Raw genomic sequence first — 12924 nt, 5'->3', positions numbered from 1 at the left:
ACATCAAGCAAGAATGAGAAAAAATTCCACCTATAAAGCTTCAACAATTAGTGTCCTCAGTTCCCAAACGTTTATTGAATGTTGTTAAAAGAAAAGGTGATGTAACACAGTGGTAAACATGACCCTGTCCCAGCTTTTTTGGAATGTGTTGCAGCCACAAAATTCTAAGTTAATGATTTGCTAAAAACAATAAAGTTGATCAGTTTGAACATTAAATATCTTGTCGTTGTAGTGTATTCAATTAAATATAGGTTGAACATGATCGATAATTATATATGAGAAATCATTAACATGATCACTGTTTTCACATAGATGAATATCATTACTTATTAAAAATAACTGAAGGGGAAATATGAGTAAATTTTGTCACGAGTTGATCCAGACGGGACCCAAGAGCAGGCGGAGGCTGAGAGGTTGTGCTGAAAAGTTTTATTGAACAAAGGGGAATGGGGATGCTTGGCCCTTGACATATGCTGGCAGGTTGATGAGGCATGGAACGTGTGGCAGGCGGCTGGCTTGACGTTGTGGATGCGAGGAACATGGAGGGGAACACAGGACAAGGAGAGAGACAGAGGTCAGAGAGGACACGAGGAATTGAGTAAGCTTACGTGGAGACTGAGGAGCCATCGTACCACAGGAGAGCGTTAATACTCCGGCGAGAGTTTCCGGGTCCTGGCAGGCTTTTATGCAGGGGGTGATGAGCGCTGATTGATGACAGGTGCGCGGCCGAGATGGTGCTGATTACTGTGAAGAGAGGGTGGGAGGGCGAGAGGGGCGCAAAGTGCCACCAGGCTCCAACAAAAAGGACTGCAGGGCACCGCTCATGACAAAATGTGTTATTTTAGAAGTGTGTATCAAATGATCCAATTGGTAGCCCTTAACATTAATCAGTACACTACCCAGGAAGTATCCCTGTTACATAATTTGGAGATACTATTGTATTCTGGTCATCTCTCCCCAATATTTCACTGATTATTGAGAAAGTGGCTGGGCTTTTAACCTCTTCACATAATTATTTTACCTGGTCACGCTCGCTCTCTCTCACTCTCTCTCTCTCTCTCTCTCTCTCTCTCTCTCTCTCTCTCTCTCTCTCTCTCTCTCTCTCTTGCTCTCTCTCAGATGCAAGCTCTCACAATCCCTTACACACACACATGGACCTTGGAGTATTCTCCACTCACTCATGGCTGTTGTTCAGCCTCAGCTCACTGATTAAGGGCCTCTGTCCCTCAACTGACATGTTGCGTTCTTTAGCCTTTTAGCGGATCGCAGAGCGTAATCTATTTCCTGTCTTATTTCTCCTACATTTGATCTACTCCTCAATTTTTCTTTGCCCTTGTTGGTTCCGCCAAAGATGTATTCTTACTAGATCCATACTCTACTGATTGTAATTAGAGAATGATGTGTCTATAAACTACACTTCCCCGATGAATAATAGGTCCTAAATGTAGTAGGCCTATCCTTTCACAATTATCCAGTTGAAATGACTCTACTGAAGATCATTTTCTTCATCATCTGCTTGCCCTGACATTGATCAGTTGTCTTGCTTTGTTGTGCTCTTTGCAAACTGAAGTAAAAATGAATTTGTAACTGCAAGGTTTTTAATAGTTGATGATTTATAAAAGTGTTCCTTTGCTTGTACTGTCCTAACACAGTTTACATTAGTTTGGGATATTGTTTTATTTGGGCTTGCTTGGGTGTCAAAATTATATCCAAAAGAGGATGGCCTTTAGGAAGGTCATTGCTGCCATCTCAAATTTAAAGACTTAAAGACAGAAATAAATTAAACTGCATACATACATCTCCTGCAATTCTGAGTTAAAAAATATAATCACATGCAAAGGATGCAGAACAAGCATTTTATCAACAGTTCTGCTACAGACAAGTTAATGTTAAATCATGTGCCTGGATTTTGCTATTTTGTTTCTAATATTTTGCCATTACAAAAGCTTCTCAGTATGATGCAGTGCACTTCTGTACCGCTGCAACCTATAAGATTATTAACTTTTGAAAAACATCAATGGGCTCTATGCACATAACGTCATATGATCATATCATATCAGTTGCAGATAGTACGGTTTACCCTTTTCCGGTTTTGCACATTCTAATAGCCATGTATTTATACTCTCAAGTACATAGCCAAGTATCAGTCTTAAAAAAGTGATTTTTATTGTTTTGTTTTTTCTTCCCCCCCCCAAAAGAACACAAACAATAGCATGAACATGGTTGTGCTCAAATGTGCACATTGTTATACAGAATCAAGTGTTTTCCAGCAATGGAGGGCTCACTCACGATTACGCTTATTGCTGTGTCTCCAAACCTACTTTCCTGGACACTGCAGTGCATAAAACCATTAACTAAAAGGAGAAACAGACTCATTAATAAAAGAGATCTGGGAACTAAAAACGATTTGCATTTAGATTACAAAAATTCTCCGGAGCCTGCCTGACATTTGTTCCCTAAAGTAGGGAACACTATTAAGATCAGTCCCAGCTATTAGATTTTCACCTGTTCTTTTTATTACTACCACCAAGAGTCAAAGTGAATGGTCAAAAAGTGTGTTTGTTTCATAACAGGGTTAACCTTTCTTTGGATGGAGATGAACAACATCACACAATTTCATATTTCATAGAGACAAAGCAATTGATTTTCTGTTTTTACTGTTAGTCATAATGGAACTGTTACTCTGTCCCAGAATGCAAATGCTCTTGTCCAATTATCTGCATCACCTTGCATCATTCGCCTTGAACCAGAAAGCAGACAGCTTTTTAACATGAATAATGCACTTTTGCTAGATGAAAGTCACTGTCCATATCGCATAGCTTTGTTATTGACAGTCTTGTTTTTAATGTTGACTTATGTTGTGTTTTAATAAGAATATTTTATGTTGCGCCCCGAGTTAACCATTTTTCTTAAGAAGCTGATCACTGTCTTTTCATGATTGTTTTTGGATTCACAAAAAAAAAAAGTCAACCTCCCTCTTCTTTTCAGAGAGCACCCTGCTGAATGCACAAACTGCCACTTGGCAATTTTTTTATTTATTTTTTTGTTAATAGTTCGTATAGGCAGAGATACAGTATGTGCTTTATTGAAGAGTTATTCTCGTTTCGTGTTAGTAGATAGGAAATTATTACACAGCTTTGAAAGGTAATAAAGGACGTAAAGTCGATAGAGATATCTTAAACACAAATGACAGCGTTCCTTTAGCTATTATTATGGGGCTCGTGCTTTATTTCCTTTTCACTTTCACTTTGTATGTGTGATAGAGCAAGTACATTTAATGACATGGATGAAAGCACTGACCTTCACCTATATGGTCAAAAAGCAGAGTCCTAAATCATGTCCTCATGAGAATGTGGTGAGTTCTTGGTGTTTGTATGATGCGTGGGTGTGGGGGCAACCAGGCTATCATTCAGAAGTCTGCACACCATTCAGTCATGCACCTCACAATGACAATGACAATGACAATGACGTAGTTGTTTTTACCGGTAATTTTTTATAAAATTTGCAAAAAAAGGCAAAAGGTTTTTTTTTTTTTAGATATTTTCATTATGGGATGTTTTGGAAGATAATATATGTAATATTATAAAATGTCCAAAGTAAAGCACTGAATAATTTCTGGATGCACCGTATAAACACACATTCTAACATATATGACAAATATTATATTCTGGACCACACGAAATCGTACTTTTAAATGAAGCTGTATCAATTGCTACTTTTGATTATTGCTCACTACTGTATTCAATTACCCCTCCATTTGTTGTTGTTGTTGTTCCCCCCCCACGCCCCCCCTCCCCACAGATAAGATAATGAAGTGTAAAAGTTACATGTATGAGTGTAAAGTGTTACAAAATAATATTCTTTCACCTATTGATTAGGTTGTGTTGCATTTTGGATTTGCTGAAGAATTTAAGCATTGGATGTATTTTTGATGACCACTGTGAATTCTAGCTCCAATTTTACTAGCCTCATAACTTTGCGAACGAAACAGTTTTTGTACAACCAGGTTTTTGTGTTGGATTGCAACATTGCTTGTCAAGTAGATAAATAAGGGTAGAGTACTGATTGGCTTCGATGTAGGAAAATTGTTTATTTTCTGCCACTTGTGAAGACTGACACTTGCTAAACAGATCTCCACACAGGCGAACAGACAAAAGACAAATGTCTTCAGGCTCTTCACTCGACCCTAGTACTTAACATTCCATACTGTATATACCCCAATGCACATACACATTTCTTGTTGGAAATTGTTATTCCTAAAATTTTAATTTCATTTGTGTAAGCAAAGTGTTTAGAAACACTTACACAGGTTCAGATTAGAAAGGGATACTGATTTGACAAATATGTCAAGCTCAAGTCTCCCCTTGGAACAAGAATAATGATGTTGTTGCCAAGCTTGCTGTTTCCCGTTGTCTAGTTGTATGCATGGTTAAACTAATCCCCTTCCTAATCTGCTGACAATAATTTTAAATGCATTCACAATTAGTTGTGTTTATCTTTTTATAAGTGTAATTACAACTGTGGATTGTTTTGGTCCTCCTTAAATGGTCAAATTGCCAACCCGTATTTTGTCTCTGCCTTTTTAGCTTATGTACACTGTATAACCTTAAAATTTTAGCATTTTAAAATGTTAACTGCGTAATAAGGATTCATCAGGGTATGTTATCAACAAAACAAGGCCAAGTTGATATACCCAACATTCACACAGGTTGCATTCCTCGTGGATGATGCTATTACTCACGTGAAATGATTTTTCATTTGCTGTAAATGCCGTACATTCATAAATACAATTCAGCATTCCTCTTAATTAATGCATGTTTGCTTCCTCTTTACAGCAAAGAAGACATGTGCAACCACAGATTTTGCCTGCAAGAATGGACAGTGTGTTCCTGCTAGGTGGCGCTGCGACGGGGAGCAGGAGTGTGCAGATGGTTCGGATGAGGCTGACGCAATCTGCAGTAAGTAGCTGACCAGACCCAATGCCTGTAAAAGAACAATTATGAGCAACGCAGACAGCGTGAAGGCCAGACACACAGTCTGGGAGGTCACTTCTCTCACACGCACGGACACACACACACATTATATTCACGTTACAAGTAGGACTACATGTACTGTGCAGCCACTTATCATGACATCATGACTTCATGCCTCATTAAGACGCTTCTGACCAAATTTGTACGCGAGTCAGATTACATCATCATCTATCACTAACCTATGCTAACACTAGACCTGTCACGATAAAAACAATTTTAAGATGATATATTTTACCAAAAACTATCACGATAAAAGATTATATCGTTGTTGTTTTTTTTATGCCTCTGATGAAAAATAATGGCCGCTCTCGAGCTGGAAGACTGTGGTTGGTCAGCTGAAGATGAGCCCTTCACCTATCAATCAAATATATGTTGATGATTGCTGTAGTCAACGACTGGCTGAATAAAGTGTGCCACTGCGGCTATGCTTAATAAACCGTTAACTTTCACGTGTTTGGTTTAATTGGGGACTAACACAACAACTCGGAGAGAGGCGCTGACATTTTACACGGCTTTGCCGCAGTGGAGCGAGCTGTATCGCTCCTTAGCTCGTGGGCTAGCTCCTTAGCTCACGGGCTAGCGAACATAATAAACACTTAACTTTCCCTTAAGTGTCTCTGTTATGTGAATCTATGCGCTACAAATGGAGCAAGGCTGTTGAGTATTGGACGGAGCCAACACCGGCAAGTGTGTACCGGTCCGCTGGCGTTCCATGAGCCCACTAGTGGGTAATGACACAACTCTGTGTGACAATTTATCGAGTCTGGAAAAACTATCGTGCCCATTTTATTTATCGAACAATAATTCGATATAGTAAATATCGTGACAGGCCTCGCTAACACAATGGTAAAGTCATAATTACAGCAAATATCTGGATAAAAAACACTCCTGGGCCATAAATATAATGCAGTCAGATGAAAAACATTAAGTATAGCGTTTGTTGAACATGCCTTAATTCTTGTGCCCTACGACAGCATATTTCTTCTATTCAAACTCGTAACCTCAAAACGTATGTCTGCACAATCGCAAGCTCAATTCCCCTTGTATGTAGGACATTAATAATAATAACTATAACTATTTAAATCCATTAACTATTTTAGAATTAACCCATCTAAGTAGGCACGCCTGTACACTTCAATGTTATCTAATATAAGGAATGGATCAAAGAATTTTCTTGCAAACTATAACATTAACAAAATAAAACGTATTGTAATACCTCTCCGAGTTGTTTCAAACTGAGTATGTTTGTTGTAAAGGAACAATTTTTGATAGAATGTATCTTTGATCCCAATATACTTACTCGAGCCAAAACTGTGGCTGATGAGTGTATAGCGGGCTTGTGCGTATGCATGGGATGATTAAATAAAAGTAATTTTAAAAGAAAGTTCTTCTCCACAACACCCATTTCAATTAAGTTAGTTTCTCTGTCATCTGTCATTTATGCTGTCCCTCTGGCACATTGACAAGCTTGTTTGGGTTGCGTGTTCCATTTTTCTGCAATCATACCTTCCGTGCACAATTCACACTACTACTTTAGAAACATTACTGCATGTTGTTTTTGCTGCTGGAGCGCCACAGACAGTTTGCTCATGACAACTGTGAGTGAAAGAAATGTTGACTCCATTCACACCATGTTAACACAATACAGTAATTACGACATGATTTCTTTGTACTGGTTGCATGTCAAAGGAAAAGGCCACACAGTTGGGGTGAATAAATGAATTGCCCCATGTACAATGTTTACCACGATTATGTTATTAAAAGGTGAGTACTCGGATTACATTCTCAACCAAGATTCTATTATACCAGATATCATGACTAAAGTCTGCACAGAAATGAATCTCAATTCACTGTTTAATCTTTGTTATTGTTTTACATGCCTGGGGATTTCTTAGTATAAATAACTGCAGCACTTAAAGAGTGTCTTTCTTTTTTCTGGTCTAGGTCAATTGTAGCTAGTGTTGATAGCCTTTGTAACAGTGCATTCATGTAATTAAAGGTCTTCAAGCACATTTCTCCCCTTATGGTCTCATTGAAAATGTATCCGCTCACTGCTGCAATTATAAAAAATGAAGGTTGGACTGTGAATTTAAACCTTGTCCTCAGCGTTGCTCTGCGGTGACTCGGCGCGGTTTGCTGATTGTGAGAGCAATTAGCTTGTAGTGTGTGTTTGCATTGCATCCCTAGTCGTAAAACCAATGTGGTACAACGGTCTCTTCATTCAGACCATGTGTGTTGCTATGGTGGATTTTTAATGACCAAATCAGAATATTTTAGTAAAGCATGAATATAACTTCATATCATTCAGTCAGATTGATTTCACAATCAGAAAAAAAACTTTATTATGAGGACATTTTAAAGAGCATATACCTCATCTTGCATAATTATGGAGGATATAACTTAATGGGGTGGTATGGTGGACGACTGGTTAGCACATCTGACTCATTTTTCTGAGGACCCGGGTTCAAATCCGGCCTTGCCTGTGTGGAGTTTGCATGTTCTCCCCGTGCCTGCGTGGGTGGGTACTCCGGTTTCCTCCCACATCCCCAAAACATGCATGGTATCTCGCCCGGAGTCAGCTGGGATAGGCTCCAGCATGCCCGCGACCCTAGTGAGGATAAGCGGTATGGGAAATTAATTAATGAATAAAGGAATATACATTAGTGGACAATTTTTTTAAAAACAGATCCCAGGTGTCTTGACATGCGTTCATCAAAATACCCCAAGGATCAATAATTAGTTCATACTTTATGCATCCTATTTCTTGTCTGGCTGAAATCACCCAATGCTTCGGGGCACTGCCGAATGCAAGTGAGCCAGCCTTCGTCCCGCCCTACATACTGCTGGACCAATGGCAAGTCTTCAGTTACCATGATGACGAGGAATAGCGTACTCAGCGGCTTGGCAGACTGCCTCTCATCTCGCCAGCAAGTGTGTGCATAACAGCAAGCTGGATTTCACCTGTGAGTATATTTCTAACAGTGGGCTACATCTCACTGGTCAGTGTGTTACATAACAGTGGGGTTGTAGTGCAAAACGACTCGCTCACAGACATATTTTCAGAAATGGGCAAATAGTCAGTTTTCTATAATACAGAAGTACCCTTTAGTACACTGCAACGTAAATTATTGAATGCCTTGTTCATATTATTAGTATGTGATTAAGTCATGCTAATCCATTGATAAATGTATTTTTTTTTTTTTTAAGTTAAATATTGGCCTTGGATGTATGGTTATGGAGGTGATGGAAGTTTAATCTGGACAAACTGTCCGTTGACGTTTATGTGTTCTCATATTAATCAACAATAACCAGTGTTTCTCCAAAGATAAACCCAGAACTGAGCTGAACGTGTCAATCTTATCACAGAACTTCATATTGCTGTCACCACAGGCCATCTCTCTTATTTGCACTTTTTATTAGCTTGACTCTCGAAAAGGGGATCAAAGACTATGTGTGTGTCTATGTTTGACAGCTATAGTCATGACTTGTATTTAATATTCATCCCAAGGTGATGCATAAATCATTGCTTTAGATTGGTTGACTTGAGTCCCATGATATCTTCTCAAGGTCTGATAATGGTTCTTCATGTATATTGTATATACTTTGTTAAATATATCAGTTGAATCATCTGCAGTGGAAGCTCCGAATTTGAACGCCATATTTAAAAAGTGATGCATACATTTTAAAGTCAGTTTTCTATAATACAGCAGTATTAAAATGTGAGGCATACATTTTAAATGTGCCCTAAAAGTTACACAAAAACTTAGAAATTGAACGGTCCTCATCATTATGATATTGTCATCGAGACGTATGCCCACCTTATTTGTGTGTTTGAAGTGGTTTTGTGTTTAATGAGTGTTTTAATGTACTAATAGTGCAGAGTTTAAATAATTGTTGCAGTTAAGAACGTTGAAATGTTATTTTAAAAAGTGTTTTAAAAAAAAAAAAAAAAAAAAAAAAAAAACAACTCCTTCACCTCTCCATGTAGTATTTAAGCCCCTGTCCTCTTAGTCCTCTCTGTATCGCTGTAGGATCAACACTTTGTGATCTGAGTTCACCTTAAGTAAAGCATTTTATTTAATGGATTTGCCAGGGAAGGGGTCGATGCGCTGATCCCTGCAACCTCTGGTGACTACTGATAAACCATGGACCTCCACTGATGCTTTTGAAAACAACATAGACACAAATACAGGTTCACTTACAGACACACACACAAACACTGTAATTACACGTCTGAAAAATAATCTGAGGTTAGACGACAGTTGTTTGTAACCATCCCTTCGTCTCGAGTGATGTATTACAGTCGAACCTCCAGAGTCGAATGCCCCGGCAGTGGTATAATTTAAAATTCAACCAAAATTCCCAGGTAAAACACCGTGAAAGTAAAACAAAAATAAATAGCTGGCTTTCATTGTTGGGAAGGGAAAAAGTGTAATAATAACCTTATAACCAGAAGTGGAGGTACTTTTCTCTTTTTATTTTAGTATGTCACACAGTAATATTAGTACATAAACACATACTGATTTTTAACATCTTAACTGATATATGAAATATGATAAACCCCACACATGATGAAGAAAAAAATTGCCACGTGTGTTTTTACTGCTCTTATGGTGTGTGGTGTACTCGCGATAACAAACAGGGCACACCCACACATATAGTGATAACTCCGCGGACTATCATTAAGTCCTCTCCTATAAACCAGCTCTGCCATAGTGCCAAGACTGACCTGGGAGAGGCAGCATGGTGCTACATGGCATACAGATTGCAGTAAAATACAAAGAAAGAGTTGTAGTGGAAAAGAAATAAGAGGACTGTTAGCGTTTCTGGTTGTCCATGACTTTTCGATGTATCTCAGTGTGTTCTGTCGTATACAAAATGGGTTGATGACGTGATAAACCACCATGTCATCAACCAGGAAGTTACAGTCTGCTAGTTATCGCAGTAGATACGGGGATTCCGCTGACTTGTTTTCCGGGTCTAGTCACGTGACGTTCACAATGCAAGTGTGAGGGCAGTTATGACGTTAATTTCGGTTGACAGCAGAGGACGATGTTGCCCAACATGGCGGCCCACTGAGGTGGATGAAATTTGATTAATTTATATGTATCATTTTTATTCCACAAATGCAATATTAATCAGAATACCTTGTTCAGTCTGGTCGCCCCCCTTCTCTGCCCTGCCGGTCCTCCAGTTTTAATGCATCTGGGGTGGACACTTGGCTAGGTGTTCCGGCCTGCTCTATGGCCCGCCATGTCTTTCCCCCACAGATTTTTAATGCACTACATACATTCGCACATCCTTTGGGGAGCTGGTTGTCATTGAAATTCATATTTCTCTTGGCTTGACTCCAGGGGCCTGCGCCCCCACGCCGCCCTCATCGGTTGTCAAGTCGCGGCGAGATGGCAGACCACCCCTCTTGGGTCCCCTCTCCCCTCTCCTGGCGCCCTCGCCCATCACTGCTCACGACGGGCACTTAACATGGGCTCGCTTTTGGCGGGCTGTGACCTTTTTCAGGTGGCAGCAGTCTCCTGCGTTGGGCCCTGTTGGTGGCTGGATACCCCATGCTCTCCGGGGGTGGTGGGTGTGCTAGTGACTGCCCCGGATCCTGGGGAGTTAGTGGCATCCTCCTGGCTGGGTCCCCTGTGGGATGGGCTTGCTGGCTTGCCCCCCACCTTGCAGGTTGAGGGGACCAGACCGATCCTTCCTCAATGTGTCGGCTCAGCAAGTCCATAGACCAGTTGACTAACATGCATGTGATATGATGTTCATTCACTCATAAGTTCGATACACACACTATAGGCTTTAATTGGTAGGCGCTACCGATCAATGCAAACTAGAACTAGCAGACATTCCAACAGCTTCTTCCCTCTTGCTATCAATGACACCTTAAACACCTAACCTACAATTCCATTGCAACATACTGGCATTTTTTTTTTGTCTTGAGTTTGTTGTCACATTTCTGTCGGGCCAATTATATATTACTCGTGCACTCACTGTAGTAGTCTCACCACGCTGCACTATTTGCATATGTGTTGTTGACCAATACTGGCCACTCATGCCAGAGTTGCATCTGCTCCATTTGCACACTGACTGAGGAGTATCGGCAACATTTGCACAATCAACATGGTCCCAGATTATCGTACTACTCGCTTGAAGTCTCGGCGCCCTTTGCACAATGGTCATTGCACCGGAGTATTGCAATGTTGGTCATTCAAACTGCTCTAAGTGCGAGAGGACTCTGCATCTTTTTGCACAATTGTCAAAAAAAATAAAAAATAAAAATGTACCAGCATTACCAGATAACTAGCAACCCTATTTATTGCTCAGTGACTGTTTTTCTCAATGTCTTTATATCTCAAAAGTGTTCTCTGTCAATTGATTGTCTGTTGTCGTACTAGAGCGGCTCCAGTTACCGGAGACAAATTCCTTGTGTGTTTTTTGGACATACTTGGCAAATAAAGATGATTCTGATTTTGATTCTTATTGCTTGTGCTGGGAACACTAATAATAACACAGGTTATGTTAAGATATCAACTCACAGGTTCTTACAGGTGTTTAGACACTATAAAAAGCATCCCACCGCAACACTCATCAGTAGCACTGCCTTGATCATTTCCCCCATTCTGTCCTGTCCTACCCTTTTCTGTCCTCTCTCATCTTGTTCTCTTAGTTAGTTGTTGCATGTCCCCCCCTCCCCCCCTCCACACATAAGAGCACGATTTGACTGTTGTAACATTATTTGTGGTCAAATATCTAGACTAACAATCTTTCTGCTGTAGTTAGCACCCTATTCCCCTTGTCCATTCTGTCCCTCTGTCTGTCCCCTAAAAAAATAAAAACATCAGCAGAGAGAGTATTTCAAGCTCCCCTGCTGCACAGCAAAATTGTTCCAGCACACAAAAAAGAATACCATGTTTAGACTATTGGTGGCACATACAATGTATTTTTGCAAAAAAAAAAAAAAAAAGGCTTCTTTCTCAGTGGAATTAACCAGCTTCTCAGTGGAATTAACCAGATTCTAAGGTGTGACAACCAGTGCTGATCGGAGTGCTACTCATGCAACTTTGTGTGTGTGTGTGCGCGTGTGTGTTCTACAAGGGGATTAACCTGAGCCCTTCTCACCAAGCAACTTTCTCGATAAACAGGTTAAATTTATTGAATTGCATACACTCAGACGACCTCCTTCACCTATATATTGAGCGGGTACTGAACACCCTTGAGATTTCCCAACTACTTTCAATACTTTTGTTGTGGACCGGAAACTGTTGACTTCTTCTGACACAATGAGTTGCCGAACTGCTTATTAAATTTTTAGGAAAAGGGCAAAAAGTGGTACTTTGAGATAAGAGTCACCCGACTTGGCTGAATTTATTTATTTATTTTTATTATTTTATTTTTTTTGACTTGCGAGCACAAACATGAGGTACAAGCGCTTGGTGGGAGTAAACCCAATTCAGCTCACTTCCCAATAAGGACCATTTTAACAAATGGTGAACATTTCATCAAAAAAAGAGAGGTTTCAAGCGATTTAATGTTACTCCCAGTTGAATTTTATGGTCAAACTAAACATAAAATAAAGGGAATTACAAGTTGTGTATGAAAAACAACCACAGCTTTGCCTTAGGAAAGTCCGTTATCTTAATTCTAACAAACAACGACCAAATGAATGGAAAATGCCATTGACATGCTAACAGTTAACATCGGCAGTCGCGGTTTTAGAGCCCTTTAAGAAACGGATATTGGAACACACATGGTAGCACAACACATTCAGACAGATAATATAACATTACTCACAGGCATATACTCACAGGGACGCTGGAACAGATTAATGACATTTCCATTCATTTTATGGGGAAAGATGATTTGAGATAAGAGTATTTTGAGTTAA

The 12924-nt window shown here is 39.7% G+C and overlaps 1 protein-coding gene across 8 annotated transcripts in view; it reads left to right on the top strand.

The window, feature by feature from the left end:
* lrp8 (low density lipoprotein receptor-related protein 8, apolipoprotein e receptor) overlaps positions 1-12924 on the top strand; it is a 175824-nt gene that overhangs the window by 66665 nt on the left and 96235 nt on the right. For 7 of the 8 annotated variants that reach the window (XR_009789510.1, XM_061780495.1, XM_061780493.1 and 4 more), the window contains exon 3: positions 4836-4958. Coding sequence is in view for 6 of the 8 variants with exons in the window: in XM_061780495.1 (XP_061636479.1) it covers positions 4836-4958 (123 nt within the window). In the remaining 2 variants the exon portion in view is untranslated. Of the gene's footprint in view, positions 1-4835; positions 4959-7808; positions 7997-12924 lie in introns of those variants that run through there. The other variant, XM_061780497.1, reaches the window with a different exon arrangement.

The sequence above is a fragment of the Phyllopteryx taeniolatus genome, chromosome 7, assembly GCF_024500385.1.
Source record: "Phyllopteryx taeniolatus isolate TA_2022b chromosome 7, UOR_Ptae_1.2, whole genome shotgun sequence".
Lineage (NCBI taxonomy): Eukaryota > Metazoa > Chordata > Actinopteri > Syngnathiformes > Syngnathidae > Phyllopteryx > Phyllopteryx taeniolatus.
Note: the sequence above shows the minus strand (reverse complement) of the source record. Positions and strands in the feature narration are given on the sequence as shown.